This window comes from Pomacea canaliculata, linkage group LG6 (assembly GCF_003073045.1).
Source record: "Pomacea canaliculata isolate SZHN2017 linkage group LG6, ASM307304v1, whole genome shotgun sequence".
Taxonomy (NCBI): domain Eukaryota; kingdom Metazoa; phylum Mollusca; class Gastropoda; order Architaenioglossa; family Ampullariidae; genus Pomacea; species Pomacea canaliculata.
In genome coordinates, this window is record NC_037595.1 from 28,774,182 (window position 1) to 28,799,316 (window position 25,135).

The 25,135-nt window shown below is 37.3% G+C and overlaps 4 protein-coding genes across 11 annotated transcripts in view; 3 read left to right on the forward strand and 1 right to left on the reverse strand.

Moving 5' to 3' along the window:
• LOC112565507 (ubiquitin carboxyl-terminal hydrolase 47-like) overlaps positions 1–6,883 on the forward strand; it is a 32,123-nt gene extending 25,240 nt beyond the window's left edge. Inside the window, 1 exon segment of the mRNA XM_025240943.1 lies at positions 337–6,883. Coding sequence (XP_025096728.1) covers positions 337–454 — 118 coding nt within the window. The 3' untranslated portion in view covers positions 455–6,883.
• A 711-nt stretch (positions 6,884–7,594) lies between these two features.
• Positions 7,595–16,045, reverse strand: LOC112565508. 8 transcript variants are annotated; one of them, XM_025240948.1, is made up of 9 exons: positions 15,201–16,045; positions 14,361–14,508; positions 14,027–14,139; positions 13,252–13,317; positions 11,698–11,733; positions 10,556–10,705; positions 10,127–10,250; positions 9,650–9,711; positions 7,595–9,288 (listed from the first exon to the last, which is right to left on the reverse strand). In XM_025240948.1, the coding sequence occupies exons 1-9, from the start codon at positions 15,241–15,243 to the stop codon at positions 9,197–9,199; spliced, it is 834 nt and encodes a 277-aa protein (XP_025096733.1). In that variant the 5' UTR covers positions 15,244–16,045; the 3' UTR covers positions 7,595–9,196. The 8 variants fall into 8 exon arrangements, 7 of the variants coding, with proteins under 7 accessions (XP_025096733.1, XP_025096732.1, XP_025096730.1 ...); XM_025240947.1 differs by having other exon boundaries at positions 10,118–10,250; XM_025240945.1 differs by having other exon boundaries at positions 10,127–10,289.
• Positions 16,046–18,714: 2,669 nt separating this feature from the next.
• LOC112567257 (organic cation transporter-like protein) lies at positions 18,715–23,293 on the forward strand. The gene is made up of 8 exons (XM_025243879.1): positions 18,715–19,156; positions 20,381–20,606; positions 20,890–20,993; positions 21,420–21,574; positions 21,819–21,987; positions 22,182–22,396; positions 22,654–22,880; positions 23,154–23,293. The coding sequence occupies exons 1-6, from the start codon at positions 19,014–19,016 to the stop codon at positions 22,378–22,380; spliced, it is 996 nt and encodes a 331-aa protein (XP_025099664.1). The 5' UTR covers positions 18,715–19,013; the 3' UTR covers positions 22,381–22,396; positions 22,654–22,880; positions 23,154–23,293.
• On the forward strand, positions 22,667–24,485 carry LOC112567003 (organic cation transporter protein-like). The gene is made up of 4 exons (XM_025243435.1): positions 22,667–22,938; positions 23,154–23,334; positions 23,697–23,848; positions 23,997–24,485. Exons 1-4 carry the CDS (start codon positions 22,667–22,669, stop codon positions 24,088–24,090), a joined length of 699 nt encoding a protein of 232 aa, XP_025099220.1. The 3' UTR covers positions 24,091–24,485.
• The last annotated feature ends 650 nt before the right edge of the window (positions 24,486–25,135 follow it).

The window sequence follows — 25,135 nt, forward strand, 5'->3', positions numbered from 1 at the left end:
TAGTAGAGTTTATCAAGTGAATGGCACGCGGAATGAAAGAGTTTTGGTGACAGTCATAGTGGTTAATGCTGAACCTTTCAGATTGTCTTTGGAAAGCAATTATTTGGATTCAGCATTGGCTTACCATAATAGTAGAAAACCCATAATTGTTGTAAAATGCCATAAGCTTTGTGAAGGTTGTATATCAGACTATTTTAGATAATTCTTTTGAACTTTATTTTTCAGAGTTTGTGCTCAATTTTTCCGTAGAAGCTGTTTGTCAACTGCATATGCTCAAATAAACTGTAAAAAAGTGCTTATTACACAGACTTGTAGATTTTATTTTGACTGTTTCAGAATATCACGCTGCAATCAGCGGTTATCTTATTCTCCCAGAAAAGAACGTGCTCTAAAAATCTACACAGAAGACCACCCGTCGTCTTCACCGAGCAAGGCATCACCTGATCTTGATTGAGAAGGGTGTCATCTTGAAAAGTGTGCTTTTGCCACCATTTGGTATCATGCAGTTTGATGCAAGTAGGCCATGTCGTGCCCAGGGCAAAGTTATAATCCAAAGACATCAGTCCTTAGCCATGGTGACACTTCATGGCTGGGCATCAGTTTTTGCCTATGTAGAAGAACACTGTTTTTCAGGGAAAGACAATTGTCCCCATGGCTCAGCAGATTCTGTGATGACTTTTGACATAAAACTGAACAGCAGAGATGAAAAAAATAACTTTTGTAACAAACTGCATTATCTGACTGATGCCGAATGTGACAGATAAGGCTAATAACTATTTCTCTTCAGCAACAAATTTCGGCTTTGTTCAAGTTAGTGAGATATGTTGATGTGGACAAGCATGCATGATTGCGTTTGAGAGATTGAATCTGTTGAGAGTTTACACAGTTTTCAGCCATCTGCCTAAAGCGGTGTTAAACAGAATAAACTTTCTTCTGTCATTAACCCTCCTCCAACCACCAGTCACACATTCAAGGCTGGAACTGATTAATCGGCCCCAAAGAATTTTTTTCTGCGATTAGTAGGAGGGCAAGGGAGTGAGACGAGTAGCACTTGGGTGATTACGAACCTCACTTCTTGTGCAGAAGCTTTTATCTTGCATCTTTCTACATTTGTGGTTCATTTTGGTTGCAACAGATCACCTGCATCAGAAAAATGGAAAAAATAGCTCACATTGGATTACCTGAAAATGAAGCTCTTTGTGTGTGAATCCTTAAAGGGAAAAGGAAATACCATAAATAGATATTGGCCTCAATGGCAAGTGGTGTACACATTTTCAAATATTTTCGTTGCTAAATTTTATTCATAAAAGGACACATAGGTTTTGTGATTTTTTTTTTTTAATTTAAAGATTTGCATGTGGAAGTGTAACTTGAGCTTGTTTGGCTGTCTCAAATGATGATGTTACAATTTTGTAGATGTGTCACAGCTCTAGCTGCAAAGTATCACAATCATTGATGTTAACCTTCAGCATTACTTGGACTTGGAATTTTATGTAAAAGCATTTTAACCATTAGCATCACTTTGGGTAACCTGATGTGGTGTTGATCTTGGGGGTTAGTCTGTTTTTATATATATTTATCCAAGCCCAGATACAACTTTGGGTTAATGCGAAGCAAATTAAACAGCAATTGAGCAGGAAATGTAGATCCATTTGTAACTTGCATGTAGCTAAATTTCACAGACAGTTGACAATGCAGTTACAAAGAGAAGTCGTTAATATTCTGTTTGTATCTTTTATGATTAGGTAGGTCCAGCCATTTATTAATAATAATTTTAATCCTTTCTTCAGTAAAGCTGCATTAGTACATTCTACAGAAAATAGTCACACTTATGCAATAAATCCAAAAGAAAGAGAACAGTGTTCTTTCACACAATCACCTTGCATCCTTCCCCTTTCTCTACATATTATGTGGAGGGGTAGGGGCAATGTTGGTTGCCTGTGGAGGGATATGTATTTTGGATTGGTACGTGGTACGTGCGTAAAAAGCGTACCTGAAAAAAGATCTTGCTTGCTGTATCTTCTTTTTAGCCATCCAGGAAAAGAAACAAAAAAAAGTGAAGTGAAGATAATGCCACCATCTTTCAAAGAACTATGCATAATTATGTTGAATTTTTCTTTTTGCAACAAAAGCATGTCATTCTATTCAGTTCTTTTTGAACAGAATTGACTACAATATAATCTCATCAGAAGATGTCTTGAAGATCAGTATTTATGCATGACACACAATTTAAAAAAAATACTCTCGTCTTACTACTGATTATTTCGTATCAACAGTAGCTTTTAAAAATAGTTTATCTGTGCAGAGAGTGCGATCTGTCTTGGTTGTAATGCTGCACATTATAAAGTTCACGTTATTATTATTAATCATTTTTGGCTTGAGTCTCTCCTGGCTACAGCAGAGAATGTTAAGAAATCAAGGTTTTCTATGTCTTGTAAGCATATCCCCTCACCCCTAAAAGTTTATGTTGATCTTTTGCCAGATACTTTTGAAAAAATATATTTTCTAAAATTTTGGACCCAGAGTTACTGTATCTTTATTTTGCTTATGCATGATATACTAAGAGTTTCATCAACAATCAGGTTATGGCTGGACCTACCCAGTAAAACTGGTAGAAAGTAAAACTGATATCAGTCAACATTAAACTGGCTGTGCTGCTATTAACCTGTGATGTCATAACTTTAAGAAGGCTGCCTGAATGTTGTCGTCTACTTGTGCCTACTTTTGCTCTGATCTTGCAAGCAGAGATTTTCAAGTAACAGTGCACTGTGTTTAATAAGTAAAAGTTGGCACAAGTAGTGAACAGTTAATTAAAGCCCTAAGGTCATCTGATGTGAAAGTGTTGACGTACGTCAGTTTTGCCCAGATAGTTTAAAAGAATTACAAGAATAAACAGTGCATTCTTTAAATGAGTGCTGATGGAAAACTAAAAATTTTAGATTAAGTAGCAAATTTTCAAAGTGGACCTGGTGTTACTGATTTTTTCCCCACGTGTGTTTCTATTAACAGTGACATTAGAAAAAAGTTTTTGTATGCTTATAAACAGACATTATATTACCTACTAGATAAATCACAGCATAGTCTGCTTGGAGATACTACTTCCTAACAAGGTGGGAACACGTGAAAGGCTATTTCAGAGCTGTATTTCCTGTCACCCACCCTTTTCCTTTCACTACCAATTACTTATCACCTGGTAGCTGTATGCATGTAAAGTGGTCTGTTGCCCAGTCATCTATTCACATGACTGGATGCCAAAAAGTTTGCACCTGCTACTTCTACTGTCTGTGATTTTTGTCTGTGTGGTGGTTGTACAGTGCTTGTTAGGAAACCTGAATATTTCTCTTGTTGCTCAGCCTTGGTGTACAGGTACAAGAAGGAAGTAATAGTTCCATGGAATTCAGTGCTGTGGGTGTCGTTTAGTTTGTCAGGCCTGAACATGGTGCTTGTGATTGATGATGCACCTGTATGAGTAAGGATAGGATTGCTGATGAAACATGAGTCGTCTGCTTGACAGAAAACTACCCAAATGCAAACAAAATAATGGAAATTCTCAGCAAGGAGTGGACTGCATTTGAAAGCTGCTTTAATGCTGCCCAGAGCTTGCACCAGCCTTTTACTATGCAGGCGGTCCTCGACTTAAGACCTTCCGTTCCTACGTCATAAACCAATTTTTGCTGTAAGTCGGAACATACGTACATACTGTATGTACATCCTATCCTAATACCTATCCTAACACAGTAATTATCAAAAAACACATACAAAATATGTTTAATAATGAAATGAAACAGGAATAATAATAATTAAAAAAAACACGAAGTTCGCGTTATGACGCTTACAACGCCAAAACCACTTAAGTTGAAACAAGGCTTAATACAGTAAATGGGAGATGTGTCATAACCACAAAACATCGTAACTTGGGGCTGATGTAACCTGAGGACCGCCTGTAAAAAGTGTAACAAGAATAAAACTGTTCTGTAGTTCGCCATCTCATAAAAACAAATTGTGATTGTTGTCATCTATCACATTTGTGCCTATTGTTGTTGGTATATCCTATCTTTTTTAATTTCCACTAGGTTTCAAGAACTACAGTACATATATAGGGATTTTTCTGTTTGCATGTTTAACTTATTTAGCTCTTTTCTCTAGACTCCATTAGTCTTGTGATGCACTTAGAGGAGGAGGGGGGGAAATCAAAGATTTCTTAATTTTAATTGTTGGAGGAGAGTGGCCGACTGAAGTCTGCAGTCACCATCTTTATGTGAAGTAAGGAAACCTTTTGTGTTTACATATTGCCAGCCTTATTTTAGTCACCCATTCCCATGTCCATAATGCCTGTCATTGATACATTGCAAGATATGTCAAGTATTATGTTTTAGTCACCTTAAGATCATATTGTAATGATTCAGGTCCTTCAATCACACACAGCTGGGATTGTCTCTGGTGATGTTTCAGAACAGCAATATTTGAGTGCACAGATAAGTTCTTTTTCAGGAAGTGGGACCTTTATGCTCCTCCTGTGGACACAGATTTCAATATAAATGTTTTAAAATGGATGTGCCTGAAAACAGAAAACGAAGTAAACATTTTTAGTTCATGCTCTCTATTGTGAGAGAATGGCTTTGAGATGATGAATTGTTGCCTTCACATATTTGTTTAATGTAGCAGAAGATTTATGTTATGGGGTGAGGAATGGCAAAGGGGTGGTGGTGTGAGGAGGGGGCAGTTGGGCCTTAAACAAATTAATAACTGTCAGTCCATGTGTAGTAAACATCTCCCTGCAAAATTGTTGTATAAAGAAAGGAAAGTCAGTATGAATTTTTTTTTGCAAACCTAGAATGGCTTTAAACAGTTTTTAACAGCAAGTTCTTATTTTTGAATTTTAGTCATGGAATTTGGGGGTTTAAATGTCAAAACAGCAATAAAAGGTTTGGGAGCAGTTGATGCTGGATCAACAGTCATCCAGCAAGACCTCAGTTCTATACTGAGAACAATGATGATGGCAGTATGATACATTAATTAGACTTTTGAAATTGTTGTTACTTCCAGTAAACTTGGTGTGTAGGTGAGACATCTGTAAAGACACAATGTTTTGTAAGTGTCAAGAACATTTTGACTCCTAGTCTTTGTTTCAGACAGAACCCTACCTGCTAAGACAGCCTTCCTTTTATTCTTAGAGTATTCGTCCACCCTCTGATCAAAATGTGTGCAAAGAATTCTTTGTCTTTGAGTTTTGTATGGTATTACCTGATTGAAGAATCTAAAGTCTTATGATGGCCTTAGCTTAATAATTTGCTCCATTTGCTGGCTTGGCTTCGGGGAGGACTTGTTAGATGAATGTGGCAGTCAGATGGTATTCCCATCCTTTGATAAATCTTATCAGAGGAAATTTTGACTGTGGGTTGGCTTTGAGACTAGCGCATCCATTCTCTGAGCATTTGGAAGGCAACAACAGCAACATCCTTTCCGCCTTTCAGACATTGGAAGGTTTGTCTAGTCACTGGTAGGCAATCCAGCCAAAGACATGCTTCTGCCTTGTTTGTTTATACAAGCTGTGTAATTTGATTTTGCTTTTGTTTTGTTTAATGTTTCCGAATACCAAATGCTCTAAAATATTTGTGCTAAAATAACTTGTTTTAAACCCAGATATTAAATTCAGAAGACAAGTGCTTTTCCACCAAAGCTTTCATTCCTGGCCTTTCTCTTGTCTTTTGCTGAAAGTTGTAAATCAGATATGACACTGATTATCTCCTAATCACATAGTTTTGTTTAAAATACTGTAGTATTGAATAGGATGCTAGTATCAGGTATCTTCAATCTGTAAGAAGCAAATATTGTGTAAATAGTAAGTAAATAGCAATTACAGTGGAACCACAGTTGACTGTCACAGCAGAAACCATGATGCCATTTTGTGTACCTTTGTACAGCACAGTGGAACACACAAAACCACAATGCAACATTTACAGTGGAAATTATGGGATTCAACGCAGAGTCTGTGCATTGTATTGAGGAATCTTGTCTGTTTACATGTTACTACTGTCCCCATATCCTTGCTGTTTAGAACAGGCTGGTCTATACAGCATGTTGGACAGAAAGAGCCAAGTTGAAGAGTTGGATTTCTGTAAGTGCAAAAGACAAGAAAGTCCTGTGAGAGAATGACATGCCACCTACTTCAATGAGAACTATGAGCAATCGTGAATAAATCTTCATAGTTTGAAGCACTCAGAAATACTGTTCAACTTTTAGTAGTTTATGTTAGCGTTAGAAAGTGCTATACTGAAATTTTCACATTGGTTCTCTTCTACTTTCTGTAACCATTCAGTTTTTTTTTTTTGGCGTGTGAAGAGATCTACAATATCTATACTCAAAGCTGCAAAGCTGATTTGTAAAGTTTTTTGTTTTGGATTCCGTTGTTGCATGGGTGAATAGGGGTTTTTCAGACACTTCAGAAGTAAAAGGAATTTGTAAAAAAGTGACCAAGCTTGTTTAAAGAGGTTCACATAGAAAATCCTGTGGAAATAGAACATTTTAGATGTGAAAGTACGTAAAAACCTATTTATCTTAAATACCAGGTATTACCTTTAAGGAAAACTACAAAAGCATATAGGCCTTTACAAGTAGCCAGCATTTTCATATTTTTCTTTTAAGGGTTTAGGTTTTTTAAAAGTTATCGGGTTAACTGTAAATTGAGACAAAAATGAGAGGGCGACATGTCAGAGATAGGCTTAAAAAAAAAGGTTGCAGAAGTTTCTTGTGTGCATGTGTGATGGTGGCAGGGTGCAAGATGGTGGCAAAGTGAAGAGATTTTTGAATGTAAAAGTACCTTATGGTTAGGTAATGTGATTGCAAAGTCATTAAAGTAATAAAGATAACCTGTTTGAAGATGTTCTGTGGAGAAATCATCCTGTTTTGCATGGAGAGTTGTCATGTCCATTTTTTTTTTTTCCAGTATTTTTATAAATATTTTTGTCTTGTGGCTTGATCAGTTTGTGATAGCTTTGGAAAATGTTTGAAATGTTTTGGGGCAGTTGATGATACAGTGGCTAACGTGCCTGTCTTCACAACATTGAGAGTTGGGCATCATTGGTTTGTATCTCTGCTCAAACATACCTCACTATTCAAATAGACAGTGACAGTCCAAAAGGCACACCTGCTAGGCGGTCTGATGCACCCTGTCTGTACTCCCCCTCCCCATCTGACTTGCTATTGAATGGTCCCCTTATAGTATCAAGTATCAGGGAAGAAAAAGCAATAAGGTGTGCATGTTTTGAAGGGAGAAGGGGGGTGAGCACTGAAGAAAACTGTCCATGAGATGGGAGGTCTCCATTAGCTCATTTAATATTGACAAAATCGATGCGATTGAGCTGTAGATACAAGGACCTTTGCGTCTTCAACAATCCGAAGGTTATGGGACTTTGACTTTTTCGCACAATTTTTTATGCATTGCTGTGATATAACCTTAGTTGCTGGCTCCCCGTACATCACCAATTTCCTCATTTTTTTTCTTGCTGCTGTACTAAACAGAATTGAACTATTTGTTTTTAAGTCAACCTGTCCACATTCATTAACCTTAAAAAAAAGAAAGAAAATCTCCATGTGCACTAATAATTTAGTATTTATTAGACATGCATTTTGATTGTAAAACTAAACAGTAAAACAATGTAGAATTAAAGGTGAGTGCCACAAATACTTGAGAAAGTTGCCAATAAGTGCCAAGAGAAAAAAAAATTCCTGCTGGCAGAGGAAAATTTTATGACATGGCAGACAGAAGTGAATAACGCAGATAAAATATCGGATAAAATATCCAGATCTTGAGAAGCATTTTTAACAATAGTGCAAGTGATTTACAAACTGCAAAAGATTTCAATGTCACAACGTGAAATGCATTTGTAAAGCGTGTAAGAAAGGAGACGTGCATAAATCAAAATATTTGCAAACCTTTGTGTTTATATATATATAGGCACAATTTGTACAGATACAAACTTGTAAATATTTGACAGAGGCTCACATAATACTTAAATGTTTTTGAGCACACTTCTAATAAAAAGAAGGTTAAGGAATTTCTTTCCAAAAATGTAATACTGAATAGGATAGAAAGCATATAAAATATAACGCAATACTGATAGCATTTTGTGTTCATTAAAAATGCATTTCTTCCAAGTTTTGATATTAATAAATATGTTGGTTCTTAGGATTTCATAGTCTGGTAATTATTTCTAGTACAGTAGAACCAAAATCACTTAGATTTTCTCCTAATCTCTTTCATAAAGATTTAAAGTAGCCTGATAAATACTGTAAAATAAGTGTACAAAATATTAATATCAGGATTCAAAGAATTTGTGTACACACTCAAAGCTGATCCCCCCAAAAAACACATGCAGAAACAAAGAAAAAGAATTTATATGGATCAATTCAACAGTTTTTCTTTTTTGTCTTTTCTTTTCTTTCCTCTCTTACAAATCTATTTGAAATAAATAAAATATATTTTTAAACTGAAGTTCCAAATTTTGAGTTGCTGAACCAAAAATAATGATTTTTCAATACAGAATATGGAAAACAATTTGTTTAGCAATTGTTAAACAGCTCTGGATGTCGAACGTTTAAAATTGTTCACATTAAGACACCCTTCGTGAATGGATAAGAGCTGCCACAAATCTAAAAAAGAAGCAGTAAGAAATTTAGTTACATTTATAAGAGACAGCAACAATAAATATACCTGCACTTCAGATCTGTAAACAACTGAACTGGTGTACAATGAACTGCAGATGAGCATCTTTGCGAGAATCTTGTCTTTGTACGTGGTGTGTGTGGCGAGTTCAACTTAAAAATATGGCATTTTTAGATATCAAACATGTAATTAATAACTTTGGTGCATATAGGCATATCCATATGCCTACCTTCAAAGCAAGAGTGCCAAAGAAGATTTTTTAATGTAAATGAGAGACTTTCATTGCAGCTCAAAAGTTTAGGTTCTCTCAAAGAATATTGCTTCATAATCACTCTTCACAACAGTATAACGATAGTATAACGCTTTGTTATACATTTTCTTTGATTCATAAAGACATTTAGGTAATGAAAAATATTTTTGAATGCTAACATCATAATGCTGACTAGGTATGAGGCAAACAATTTAAAGACTTGTCAAACAGAAACCAGTCGACCACAATTCACTTCTTCTCCTCCACAGCTGGCAACGTCATCAGCAGAGGGACTGCTGGTGTCCATTTCTCCAGCTGCCGCACCTCCTCAATTTCTTCGTCATGCTGCTTGTTCTTGCTTCTAAATGATTTCCTGCAACCAAATTTTTAGTCAATGTATACATATCTCCATACTTTACATACTTTCATGATTCTGTTTGGATCATCTATCCAGTTCCTCAGATTCATTTGGATCAAATACTTAAAGTTTTACATTAAGTTAAATCATAAAAGAAACTGGATCTCGAGTTACTCACTAGACAAAAATATACAAAAGCATTAGCCCTTAAATTTATTAAAAAATGGCAATATCAGAAATGAAATGCTTTTGAAAATGTAAATATGTCTATATTTAGCTGGTTCACTTCTCTCCAGTTTTATTGTACCAAAGTACACAACTGTACCTCTTTCATCAGGATCATTCAGTACAAATGCAACTAACAATATGTTCTAACCTTTGACCAAATACTGGCGTGAATGGTACGAAGGTGTGCCAGAAGGGTAAGGAGAAGGGGGGCTGACAACAGAAAACAGAGCTTGGTGTACACATACTGCTTTTTAGATTAGTGCTTTTCAGCACCTGCACACTTATGTAGAAGTTACTTGAACCAACCATTAGGGTGCAAATATGAGTGTTATACAAATGTATGTTAAAAAAGGAATTAATTGTTCAAATATCACAAGCTGCTCAAAGATTCTTTAGACCATATTAAGCCCAAACAGGGCTAAAATCTGGAACATACACATTTCATCCATGCCTCATAGTCTACTAATTGTTTTAATAATAAACAGTGATGGGTCATTGTGACTTTGCTAATATATGTATCAGAGATTACCTGCAAAATTTATTTCACAATCCATACTACCGTTTTGCATAATACCACAGCACATAGACATCACCAACATGATGGAAGTTATCCTACTTGTTATACCCATATCGAGCAAGTGGACGGGTGGAGCCTAACTTGTGGAAACCAGGAGAGTACTCAGGAATTTGGTAGCCATTGTCTCCTGGTGATACCTGTGGTAAGCCGTTACGCTTGTCAATTAACCATTCTGAAACAGTACCAATACCCCGTGTTTGTTGGCATAGACCTATGAATGAAAACAGACATCAATTATCTTTTTCTGAAACTGTTCAATAAGGATTATTGCATGCAAATAAATGTGTGTGTGTAAATGTAGATGCATACAGATGGTATTTATGTGTACAATAAAGCCTGTTTTGGATGGCCATGATGACGATTATGCTACTGGCTTTGCAATCAGAATAATGTCACCGTCTTGCTTTTTTACAGGCCATATGTTGACACTATATCCAACACTTGCTTTCTGAAGCAGCTTTAGAGTAGTGAACTAACCTGGCCGCACTCTGCCATACAATGCTGTGTGTGTGATTTCATCATGTGACCTAGCAGAGGCTTTGTGTACACCATTCCAGACACACCGTTTACCAAGCTTTGTCAGAGATGGATCTAACAGCCATTCAGTGCTGGAGCGCATGTACGTCCCTGCAATGTGAGAAAACAAGTTCTGGGAAATGACTACAACAACAAATCACCACACATCGTTCTCAATCAGCACATCACCTCATCTTGATAATAATTTTTTGGATGATTGGAGAATCTTGCAACTCCTTGTCCTTTGTTTTCTGACAAAATGCTTCACATCCTGCCTTTGATTTTTAAATGTATAAGGGGTGTGAAATAACATCTGCATTTTTTTAAGAAAAATGTAAATTATTGAACACACAATTATGAAAAGATGAAGCAAGATGCTGTAGGCATATATTAATACAAATTCTGCATGAATATTACAGTTTCTGTATTTCACATTGGATAATATTTACAGTTGTAAAATAAGACAAAATTCTTTCATAAAATGATTTTAATGTTTTAAAATATGAAAGCTTTATTTCGCCATCCCAGAACAATAATGGGGGTAACAAGTACTTTGATATTATTGTACATCTATGCAGCAAACAGCTTCATGGGACCAGTGGCAATTCAACACAAGACTTGAGAAGAAGTAAATTTTAAAATGTGCATTATTACAATGGTGATTTTGCTGTGGTTCAACACTTAATGCATGCATGGAAGGAAGCAAAAAATTATGTTTATGTAGGTTTGATGAAGATCAAGAGAGATCAAGATTGAGCTTTTAATAAAGGTAATGAGGCAGTCACAGTTTCTGGTGCCCTATAATTAGAGGAAAGATGGTTGGTTGTTTGAGTTTAATACCAAGCCAGAAGCTATATAAGGCAATAGCATAACAGAGGAAAGATGAAGGCTGTGACAATATTCTGTGCAAAGTCAGATTACACACTTCTGTTTATTTTGCTGCACATTGAAAACTAACAAATTAAAATTTTCAACAAATCAAACTGTTAAAAATCAGCATTGGATTATGAACCAAAAATCAATTTGAAAAAGAACATTGAACAAACCCATGCAGTGTGAAAACAGCAAATCTTTAAGTGACTTTGTAGCACACTGATGCTTACATTTTCTTTTTCCCCGATCGCCAAAAAGGTACAATTCTTTTGAATGTCAAACACTTATATATAAATATAGCTCGTGAGTGCTCTAAAAGATGATGCACTATGAATGTACAGTCTGTGAAGATGAATTAAAGATACCAGATATGTAAACAGTTGTTTGGGTGATGTTACAAGTGATTTTTTTGCTTAAGAGCTAAGAGTTTTCAAGTGTTATTATCACTTCTTACATATCTTGGTGTAAGATTTATTCACTAAGGACAGTCAGAGTGTGTTATTTAAAAAAGGTTGGTTCTAATGACTTTTTCAATATCAAGTAATCATGATGGGTAAATTAATGGCATGTGTATATATCAGAATATATATCAGAATTAGTTTGTTTGTTAATGGCTCAGATGATTGTCTCTATAGCATCAAAACGCTCCTATAAAGTCTGTTTACACAAGGATTAAGACATTATTATCCATGTACATGGAAGCATTTCAGTAAAAGCTGTTAGCTATATAAAGCAATTTTTTCTATAAAGAGGAAATCATCTTTATGATGTGCAAAGAAAGAATTGTATTCATAAATAATGTTTAAAGTGAACACAATGTACAGCTGATTAATTCTATGTACTATTACAATTTTTGACATCTTCATTCCATTTACACAAACATTTATTGAGATGGACTTCAATGTCTTTGCAAAATAGTCTTAAGACACAACTCAATCTCAGTATATGTATGCTTGATTCACATGCATTTGAAGTCAACTGATCCTAAACCCATCGATCTGCTCTCTAACTTGATACTAATCCTTTTGTCTGACACTTGTTTTGAGCAACAATGCATCCCTGACAAGGTTATACTACTTACTATCTTCATGATCTAAGTCACTATAGTGTCTACAACAGGGTTAAATAACTAACCCACAGAACACTGTCTTCCTAAGTCGGTCATTTTGTGATAGTACCCTATGTAACAATTTTAAAGACCCCATCCAACTAGATTATTATTTTCAAACCAGTCCACTTAGTAGCCCCAACACTGAGCAAGTAACATCATTCTGTTGGAGAGAAATCAGCATCCAGTAATGAATATGAACAAATTTTGTTCTCCAGTGACCTTGAACATTGTAAATAATATTTCTGTATGTGTGTGTGATCGAATGAGCATGTGGTATGTGTGTGTGCATGCATACATTAAAGTGCAGAGAGAAAGAGTGACCAGTATTCACACAGATTAATACAACTGTTTCAACTTCTCAACTGTTTTGTTTGACAAGAAATATTCAACTTTCAAAGTAGATTTATCAACGGGGAGTTGCCATGCATACTATGCATCAATTGTTCTCATATTAAATTGACAAAGTATATTCACTAAACTAGTATTTCACACTGCACAACACTCAATAACCCTCACTGGTTTTGGTGCACTGTGCTTGATCTTTAACAGACTGATAACCAATACCCTTTTGGACAACATACAGCATGACAACTGCCCAAAATACCAGGCAATACCTAAATCACCTCTTCAAAATACTTTTTATTGCTCCGTCATTAAATCTGTTCACATGTACCTGAAGTTTCTCCATCAGTATCAGAATCCAGTCCATTGTTGTTCTGGTTCAAGAATTGTAGAGGGGCTTGAGTAAAATGATGTGTGATAGAAGCAAGTTATCAAAAAGAGTGGATTTGCAATTCTCTTGAGCTTAATACATATAGTCTGTGGTTATTAAGAACAATCACAGAGAATTAAAAATTTTACCTAAAATTTAAATAGTCATACACAACTTTGTTTCTCAAAGCAAACTTTGTGCAGAGCTCAGTTTAAAGACCCTGTTTATCATTGTTTACTGAGCTAATTTAATCAATGAAACATGCAATGATGTATCAAGGTTGCTATTTGTTGTCATGTATTATACACTGGTGTTAATGTTAGATGTGCATTTTGATACACAATTTGACTAATCCTGGTCATCATGAATTAAGAAGCGTATGAAACACACTGCAAATCAATTAATCAGGATTCATCACAAAATTTTGGCTACCAAACAAGATTAGTTTCATTTAAACAATACATATCACTGTGATTTTCAAAAACAAGAAAAATTTCAGGTATCTGAGGATCTAGCCGTTGAGTTAAAGACAAAAAGGAGCTTATCAACTATCAGAGTATAATGGGTGATCTGTGTAAAAGAAACATGCACACACACATATGCTCTCACAAGTACATACATATACTCTCCGACATTCACAGTGTTTGAATGCATAGATGTGTGCAACCTGTGCACACACGTACACGAATTCACATAGAAGGTATATCAAGATCATCCACACATAGATATTACATACATGGAAAAGGTCGCATGCTTTTCCAATTGTTTGGCCATATTTCAGGTGCAGGATAGTCAGGATTCTCTGGATCGGGGATGTACCTTAGCCTAGAAGACCAGTCTGGGCCACTTCTATTGGAAGACATGAAAATGCAGGGAATAACTACTACAAACAGTAGTTAAAAAATAGCAATAAAGGTTTGGATAGATAGTTGCTTATCTTAGACTGATTTTATGTAAAATTTAAAATCTATTCACAGAAACAAAGTAACAGATCTCAAGTTGATGAGTTACAAAAACACTTGTTGTTTAAAAAAGATCACTACTATTGTACTGCATATAAGAATACTCACTCTGTGGGTTCATGCTCAATATACTGTCCATGTGGGACCCAATCAATATCTGTACCATAATTGTGTGGAATATACTTGCGCCCTCGAGGTTTATATTTTGGGTCACTCTTGATGTTATGTACAAAGGGAAAATGTCTCTTTTCTCTCTCTGTAGAAACAAATAAGTTACTTTCAAATTAGAAGAATACATAATCTATTTTTCTGTCACTTTCTTTCTTGCTGACATAAAATACAAAACTGAAATTTGTAGATTCTGTTTGATGCAAAAGGATTTGCACAAAGTACAATTAATTTTTATAATCTTAATGTTTTCTACTTGCATGGTAACTTAAATACAACTTGCTGGACCAGCAAATAGCAACAAAAAATGATCAGAACAACAACGACAACCATATTCAGCTCCCAAAATACTACCGTCATATAAGGATCATATATATATATACACGTACGTACATTTCTTAAATTTATTCTTTACTCCTTTATGTTGGTCTCTTTAAGTACTTTTGTGATAATGTATTCAGAAAATCAACGTCATTAATATGCATGGAATATAATCCTGTTTCTTTTATTTTATGATGTTCTACAAACATATAATATATAGTACTACGCAAAATATGAGATTTTCTTACATGATTTTCTTGTATTTAGCCCAGGGCCACAACAGCATGACCCACAGTAGTAATAAAAGAGAACTAAAGAATGTCATCAACAGACAACACGAAAAAAATCAACTATTAGCCATGCCATTGTACTAATGCTTTATTATCCAGACAAAGTCCTTAAATTTAAAATAGAACTTCAAATTAGTTTGAGCGCACTACAAAAGCATTATAAACAAACCTTTTTTGCCGGGTTTTCCGACCTCTGTAGTGACATGCAACATTTTTACGACTGCGCAGATAATCCTTGCTCATGAACGTTCGAAATGTCATGAACGTTGTTCATGAAAAACACAAAGGTTTACTTAACAAGCCTTTTTGCACTGCATACACTAATCCCGGGGCGACCATGCTGGCCACGTGATAACGCTGTTGCTAAGATATCAACCCGCTCGTACCGCAAGATTGGTTCGATCTTCCGATGACAGATGAGAGTACAGGCACTGAATATATCTATATAAAATAATAGACCATTGAATTCTATCAAACATTTTGCTAAAGAACAACATAAATCATACATTTAATCCCTTTTTTAAAAAAATGAAATCTAGAGGTCCCCTGTTTCCATGAAGTGCGGAGACTTATCTCCCTTTATGTACTCGCCTGTCAGGCGAAGTTACAATAAGTGTGTTTAATATACAACAACATTCACAAATTTTACGTTGGAGAAGAAGCTGCAGCCACACTGAATAAGGGTTATCATCAGCGTAGAATAGTTAAAACATCCTAAACATAACATCATCGACATTTTCAAAAGTTCTGTTTCTCGCAAAGTTGTCAAATCTTCCATTTTGTCTAAAGTGTGTGCTATATGGATTGTTATAATATATGCTGCAAAAAAAAGATATGATAAACATGCCTATAGTCCAATAAGACACTGGGAAAATCAGTTAACCCGAGTACCATCTTTAACATATGATTTCACAGTTACACATCCTTTATAATCTCGAGAATTCTTAAAACCCAAGAAACACACCAAGATAGTGCGAAATCGCTGCAAGGTGGAAGCAATTTCCTACTAAATAAACCAACCATTATTTTTTCTTCGTCAAGGAAAAGAGTGTGTGTTTTTCTCTCTCTCTCTGTGTGCGCGCGCGCGCAATACTACACTTAACTTCCAAGTGACCCTGGGGTCACGACCCTCTGTATGACGTTACAACACGATCGACCTTATCTTGAGTGGCTGTGTGGCATCGATGTTCACAATTAACTGATAATACCGAAGTACTTACGGGAGAACAATAACAGTAAAGATTTAACAAAATAACTACTATCAAAAGTAAAAATATTAGTTGATAAAATAATAAATGTTAACTAGACACCAGTTTTACTGATTCAACAGACGAAACTTTTAAACAGCAAACCTTTGACATTAGCTCTCAATAAAGCAAGCAGGCATCCGAAATAAATAAACTAGAAGTAAGACTACTGTCTTAAAAACACATGTCTAGAGGAAGACAAGACTGTCATCTATCAGTAAATAAGTCAGAAAGTATTTTATACAAAAAAATTACTGCCTCTGGAGCTATCCCCGGTCGGAGGCGTTAGGCAGTAAAACACATCACAGTCATTAATCCATAAACTTTTCAAGTCCACTTCATTCGCTGTCATAAAACAACACCGTGTTTCTCAAAGGCTGGAACCACTTAATACAGTGCAACCTCAACTGAACACACATAATATGGAAGCAGAGTGTGGGTCACTGCGGGGCTTTTTCGTGGTGCTAACCGAGTGTTGACTCGTTCCGTGCTGATGCATCTCGGGATAGATAGTTTGTGTGTTCTGGAAATTCTGTTGCAGAGTCTGGCGTGAGAATAATGTCTGTGTCTGCTTTTAGGATTCTGTTGCAGAGTTTAATGTGGGTCGGATGGTTGCGATCTTTGTGTCTCTGCTGTAGAATTTGGCATGGGCAGAATGTGTTCTTTCTGCTACAGAGCACCCTCTTTCAAAATGACTTTGGCGTGGCTCTGCCGGCCATGATGTTCGGAATTCTGTCTGTCGTGGCGGGGCTTTATACCTCGTTACTGCTCCCTGAAACGCCCAATAAAACCCTTCCGATCCAAGCAATTTTCAGTTTTAACTCTTTAATACAAAAGAAACTACAAAATTTACAAATCAATCCAAAAGTTAATAATTCGAGACAGCCGATGGGTCACTTATTTTTATGAAAATAGTGTGGCCAACTTGCAAATTGTACTTTATTGCTCAATTGCTTACGTAAGTGGAAGGTGCAGTACAAATCTAGTGTCTCGCTTCTACTGTTACTTCTTTTCTTTAGGGACAAAAGGAAGAAAAATGTCTACAAACTCCAAAACGTGAAAGACGTATCGAACTAATGAACAAGTGGGCGGCCCTCACCTGAACCCTCTTTCTGTCAGGAGTGCGACAGTCAGCGACACTCCTGTCATCCACTCCATGGGTACAGCTGTCACCCAGTCCCATGTTTTGCTTTCATATTTTTAATTATTATTAGGGACATCAACGGCAGGTCTGACACGCAGTAAATAACCTATTTACGCCACTGGGTAATGATTGTGGGAAATATGTCAACCTCGGTGACGTGACCCCGGATTCTGACCTAGCGAAGGAGATGTCACAACATGAGACTCTCTTTATCCAGATTGTCTCGCTATCACTTCTCTGTTTTATTTATACATTATATAATACTTTATCAGACCGTCACACTTTTATCTGCACTTTTTCAATTCTCCTTAAGTGTTTTGAAACTTACTGGCTGCATGTTAGACGGTTATGAGTGTTGTCAACATGTTATGGACACATGTCTGCTATGCATTTGTGGTCCTCCTCTTCACCAGCTTTGTAATTGAAAAGGGTTGTTTGGCGCAAAGTATATGTGTGTGGTTGTTTATGAAGATGCACTTGATGCTTGTCCTATAAAGATAAGTCCTCGAGATCCTGTATATAAAACACTTGTCAATCCGGCTGGTGTTGCAGAAAAGTGCTATATTAAGACTGTTTTGTTGCTGTTCTATTTTTATCATCATGATCATTATAATTATATTTCCGTAGCAGATTTTGCGTCAAGAATTACTCCTAATTTTATAACTTTATACCAATAGCTATTCCTCCCATTGTGTGTTTTTCACTATCGAATGTTGATGATGAAATCGTACCGATGCTACAAAAGAAAAGAGTGAAAATAAGAGAGATAAAGCGAGTCAGGGGAACATTTATCAGCGGCTTACTTCCCTAACCTACAAAGTTTTTTTCTTTTATTTCATGGCATGCTATTTAGTACATCAGTACCATATCACCCTAGTATTTTGCTCAACCTTTACAGATGTAGGCTAATACTAATATAAGGTTTATTCCAACATATTTTATATAATATGGTCTCGAATGAGATTATTCTAAAAGAAGTGCTTCCATGACTGTGTGTGCGCGCGCGCACTGTAAACATGTATGCGTGTCTGTCTGCGTTCATAGCATATCATGTCACATACACGTGCTGTGTCCGGACATGCATGGAAATATGCCTTCGGTATCTCTGACATCTGATGACATTCACGATCTTGATAACATTACTTTGCCTGACCTCGTCAAGAGAACCGCCTCAGTCCCTTTCATCTCCACACACGCTTGATCTTTATTTTCGTTTTCATTGTTAACTAGTAAGCTAGCAAGATAATGTCTAAATTCATTACCTCCATAGAGGGTGTCCACCCTCTTCACACACAGGCCGCCAACCTGTTGCAAGCAGAAGGTAGCAAGTCTTGGCACGACGCCAAAGTCCTTGTTGCCTTGACTCTGGTATAATCATCTGGAGGCTGTCGTCACGATCACGAACCTAACGGGTGATACATAGTATTAAATGAACCAACAATTTCTTTCCTGTAATTTATTTTTACCTGCGACCGGCGCATGACCCAGTTGCGGCCATATATTAAGTGCACACTCGTGTATTATGACAACATAACAAAGTAGTAACATTAAGAAGCGGGCTGTTGCTCAGACCACCCAGATCACCACCAAAATGAATTTTGACGAAGTGGTGCAGGCCATCAAGCCATTTGGAAGATACCAGCAGCGAAATTACTTGTTGACATGTCTTCTGGGAATACCTGCATCAATTCACACCATGGTGACTGTGTTTATACTCGCCACACCTGAGCACAGGTAGGGGACGTCTCTAGCATCTGTATCTGCAAAGTAACCGTTTGGTGTCTTACCTTGTGGACAAACTTTGTTTTCTGGAAAACAAATCTTTTTAAACCGTGGCAGCAAAACAACATAAAACAAAACACTAAAGCAAAGCAAATAAAAATAATGGGATAAAGAAGAGAGTCTATAAGCTTCAAATTAAAAAAAATTGCTGTCTGACGTGGGTAACAGCTAAACTGTCACAATCTGTTCCAGTCTTTACTCTGTATTAACCTGTACTAACTCATCCTTGGTACTGAATATAAAAGTGCATAAGAGTACATAGACCGAAATAATTTAGCAGCGAACCTTCCTGAACTTTGCATGAAGCAGTGGGATCCCTCGCCAATCTCACCTCAGGTCATTTCTAACCCTGATTTTTACTTTCTGCCACGAAAACTCTGTTTCAAGACAGAAAATAATCGACAATAGATTATTTGTTATTGTCTCATTTTCATCAAATTTTCCACTGTTACCATTTCCGTTATATCCACTGTTATTTATCTGCCGTCTAATTCGCCACTGCTATGTTCAAAACTTGTGGGATTTCAAGAGCTTTATTGCTGGTCATCACTGAGCTGGTTTCAGGAGTTGTAAAATATTTCTAGTCGAGTTACCTGTGTTTTTTTAAGAGACTCTTGAAGCAAACGACTATAATAAAATATCTGTGTCGATATTTTCACGAAGACGAAGGACATGCAGAGAGCTGTAAATAACACCTGTATAGGAAGAGACATTTGCAGGTGACAAAATGTGACTTTAAAATAAATATCTTGTTGGATATTTACGTGTTTACAGATATTTATATTACAAATACAGTTTAAAGCAGGAAGAATTAAGCCCTTCATGCAAGTACAAACCCTCATACAAAATTACATTCAACGTCCCTTAAAGCTTGGGGGTAAAGGACAAGCAAAACATCACACAAATATTGAAGGTATAGGGAGGACAAACATCCTCTAAAAATTACACACAAGTTGGAGAAATAAGCAGGAAAAACATATCCATGCACACCCACAGACAGTGAACACAGAGGCACAATAATCTTGCCGTATAAGAGATTGAAATAGAGGGAGCCAGGGATAGATGGGAGGACGAACACATGAACTAAAAGAAAAAAAAAGAATGAATGAAAGAGAGAAAGAAAGAAAAGTAAGAAAATGTAAAGACACAGTTTTCATTTTAATTTTGTGTGAGAAGATGCTCGATTCCTGGCTTGGACAATGACACCTGGCAAAGCCAGGGCCCGGAACACGACGAACTGGTGAGACAGATGATACCCTTTGACACCAGACCAAGTCCTCATCAATGTACACTCTTCAAGTACCGCTCACTTCAGACTCCTGATGATGTGCGCAACGACACAGCCAAGTGTTCACAGTGGGTCTACAACAAGGAGGTCTTCGATCTTACAGTCATTTCGGAGGTGATTTTATGTCTTCCTGCATTTAGTCAGAAGAAAGGAAAATATTAGTTCACGTTATTGAAAGTAAATCCTTCTTCTAATTTACACCTTTCTATTTCTTTCGTTTATAAAGTTGGTACTTTCTGTATTTTTTTATTCAATATTTAGTTAATTCAGATAATCAGCTTTGAACCACTTAAAGTTAATTAACACATCCATATTAAGTTAAATTTTGTCACTAACTTTTAAAGCCTTACCGTGTGATGATGGAACTTACTTAATGCTTTTTTCATGTGATGGACAGCTCAATCTCGTGTGTGAAGATAAGAACCTGGTAACACTGGCCAATTCCATCCTGATGGGTGGTCTCTTTTGCGGTTCTATTATTCTTGGAACTCTGTCAGATCTGTGAGTAACCTTTAGTTTTCTCACCTTTGTCCCTTTGCCCCTGTAACTCAGTTAAATAAGTAAACAGTGCATAGCTAAAACAGATGCCATCCTCATTAACCTTAGAAGCATTCACTTTTCATTTCACGAGAGACCAAAGGAAGCCTGATGGTCATTTTTCGAATTGGTAAAATGAGAAAGACTAACTAGATATGAAGGCCATTTCAAGGTAAAGGTTTGTTAAGTGCCTGGAGTCGAATTGTCATGTAAATAAGACATAATCTCTTGAGAACATCAGGTCTTGAAATCAATTGCATCAAGGATTCTAAATTTTGCATAAAAGCCTCGAGAGGTCTCCCAACACAACAAACTTTACCTGAATGCTTTAAGACCATTTCCCAGCGATGACGAGCATGGTTGCTGATGCCCGCTAGCTGTTGTCCTCAGCATCGGACGAAAGAAGACGATGTTGATTGGCATCGCTGGTCAGTTCTGCGTGGCGCTGGCCACTGGCTTCATCTCCAACTACATCGCCTTTATCGTCCTGCGTTTCCTGACCACACTGTTCGGAATAGGTTTCTACCTGGCTGCCTTTGTTGCAGGTAATTTGTCTGGAAAAGTTGAGTAATTATGTAATTTTTAGTCAATCAATACATTATGTATGCATGTATAATGATCGCTGTTATGCAATACTTGTTGTATGATGACCATGATACTTTATTTTTATTTGCAAGAATCTTCAACAATACAAATATATTGGTCAATTCCTATCTCTCACAAGTGCACATGCGCATTATTTTTGGAGATTGTCATGTCTGTCTGTATTCATGTGATATCTGTAAACAGCTTTGGAGCTAGTGGGGCCAGACAAGCGGGTTCTTGCCGGTGTCCTCATCGGTTTATTTTGGTGTGTGGGTCTCTTCCTCATCCTGCTGCTGGCCTACCTTCTGCCCAACTGGCATCACCTGCAGATCGCTGTGTCCTGCGTCAACCTGCTCTTCTTCCCCTACTACTGGTGGGTTGTACTATTCAGATTTTGATAATGCAAATTTTAAGTTTGTTTACCGGCCAGCAGTCGATATTCTCACATGAAAATCTCAAATGAACTTAAATTTAAGATTTTATTAGATAGCCTAAACACTACACACATTCTTAACAATAACTTTGCCTTGACCTATCTTCTTTAATTTGAGGTGTTTTACCACCCAGGCTGATCCCCGAGTCGCCCCGATGGTTGGTGTCACGTGGTCGCATCCAGGAAGCGTCGGCCATTGTGCGTCACGCGGCCTCGTCAACAAAGCTGACGTGTCTGAGAAGGTCCTCAGCCTCCAGGACCTGCAGAACGACGGTCCTCAGGAGAAATTCTGGCACATGTTTGGCAGTCCTCGCCTGCTGCTTCGGTGTCTGATAATTTTCATAAACTGGTGAGCAGCCTTGTCTTCTGCTTTCTGCTCTTTTTAATTTTGTGTTTTGCTGGTTTTTTTTCATTGCTCCTGCTTTCCTCGTCTTGTTTTTATTTGTGTTTTTCTTCTTCTTAGCTCTGAGTGGGTTTGGTTTTAAATTCTGTGAATTTTTTTGTTCTTAGCATGACTGTAACACTCTAGAAATGCTAATTGTAGGGGAGGGACTTGTCGATATCAGATTTTTGTTGCAAACAATGAGGTGAGGGTCATGTCCACAGGTGTGTGGTCAGTATGGTGTACTACGGCCTCGGTCTGAACGTGGGCAACCTGTCAGGTGGTCTGTACCTCAACTTCATGTACGCCAGCATCGCCGAGACCTTGTCGTGTGCGCTGTGTGTCGCGCTGCTGAACCGCTTGGGTAGACGGGTGCTGCACTGCCTGACCATGCTGCTGGGTGGTGTGGCCTGTGTGGCCATCGTCTTCCCCGTTCTCTATGGAACTGACAGTAAAGTCTCTTTGATTCTCGTATGGAATCTCCAAGTGTGCCCTTCCCCACAAATTGGGTTTTTGTAGTACTGCCGTACCAATTTTATTGGTTACTTTTAGCATGGCCATGAGGGTTCATGTAAATTCCATTGAAATATGTAGTGTATTGAGACCAGTCCTGTACATTTGTCATGCATGTTATTGTGTATATTGATTAGTTGAGCCCAAGCTATTTAAGTTGCTTCCAAACCCTATCCTTGCTTGTGAATGTGATCTGAAATATGTTGTTCAGGTCTCAGCTGGTTGACCATCACATTGTCCATGGTCGGCAAGTTCAGTGTGTCGGCTGCTTTCACAGTCATCTACATCTTCTCGGCAGAGCTTTTCCCGACAATAGTTCGAAACTCGGCAGTGGGGCCAGCTCTTTCTCCGCACGAATCGGGGGCATTGTCTCTCCTTACATCGCTGACATAGTGTGTTGTAACAGTTTTTAATACCATACTAGTTACATAATCACAATAATGAGATACGGAGTGTTGTTTAAAAATTTAAAGCGAAAATGAATGACGGGTACTGTCAGAAATAAACAGTTTGTGAATTCAGTCAGTATGGTTTGTAAAATAAATACCAAAATGACACAAAGGACCACCAGCAAATCGGTCAAAATTTCAGCGACACGAAAGGAAAAATGTTTAAACTAGCATTTAAAGCATCATACTCGGATATGAAGACCTACTTAAGCATTTGTTCCCCCTTGCTGTGCTTTTATTACATAAACATATGAATTAATGTAAATGTAAGAAATAATTTGCGAGGGCTCATACATTGTCGGCAGAGTTCCTTTGTACGCAGCGACTTCGGCATCGCTCTTCCCTATGGAATATTCGGGGTCCTGGCCATCGCCGCTGGTCTGGCCTCGCTATGGCTACCGGAAACTCTCAACAAAACACTACCAGAGACCATCGACGAAGCCAGAAATTTCGGAAGGTTTGTTCTCAGTGTCTTTTACCTTGCATTTCCTGAAATAATGGTGTTGGTGGTGGTGATGATGATCAGAACTTTGTGCCGATGGTCAAGTCCTTGTCGAGATCTCATTTGAGCGGCCATGTTATTAACTATACTTGTGAATTTTCAGAGACAAGACAAGCAAGGAATCGTGCAAACAGAAAGATATCAATTCCAACGAACCTAAGGCTGAAGAAATGAAGGAAGTGTGGACCAGATTCTAGACAAACACTGTACATTAGACTTGCTGGTCAGTGCCACCATCTTACTTTAGCTGTGTTCTGTCTGTGACAGAGAAACAATGTCTCATGCTGGAGTCTCTATTATTTAAACATCGTTGTTGATGTTAAAAATATTCTACGGTAATAAGCAGATGACAAGATGTCGCCGAAGTTTTCGTGCGAATGTCTCCATTATCTGAACACTATTTCTTTTTTTTTTTTTACCTGGCAGCAAAGGAGTTTGGTGCCTAGTAATGGACTATATGTGTAATTTGCAATAAAGCACACCTCCTTTAATTAACATATTTTTACCGCAATACATTTCCTAGGTTAGATAAGGTTTTGCTCAACATATACAGATGTAAGCTAATACCAATATAAGGTTTATGTTAACAGATTTTGTTAATGTTCTCCAATGAATTTTTTCTAAACTGAATGCTTGTGTGTGTGTCCGCACTTGCCGTTGATAGTGTGCATGTATTATGTCTGTATATCTTTCTGTGTGTGTATATATATATATGTCGTTTGCATACATGAATGTAATGTGGCAAATCTGGAGAGCATACAGACACACAGACCAACCAACACATCCGACTCATTCCAGACGTCCGTGACATGAAAGGGAGATAACAAGCGTGACAGTGAAGTTGTCTCGCCTTGTGATGCCTCAGACAAGAAGCCAAGCTCACGAATTAATTGATAGAGTTGTCAGTCATGGGAGAAGGTCTCGAATATCAGAGGGTGCAAAGGTCAAATTAACAGCCGACATGTCATAACCCTGAAACCTTCTAAGGACATTGCTTGCTAACAAGATGTCGCGCACCTGAACATGTGACCTGTGTGGTGATGATACCGGGCGACACCAGGTACAAATTAGGACACATCTTTATGCATCACTCATATGCGTGAAAGAGTTTACAAATCAGCACCCAGACAATTTTTTTTAGAGAGAGGAGGAGGAAAAAGAGTAGGGGAGGGGAGGGATGTACTACTTATATTTAATTCATGTAGTAAGCAGCTGCCGGTCTGATGAATGTACAGTGTTTTA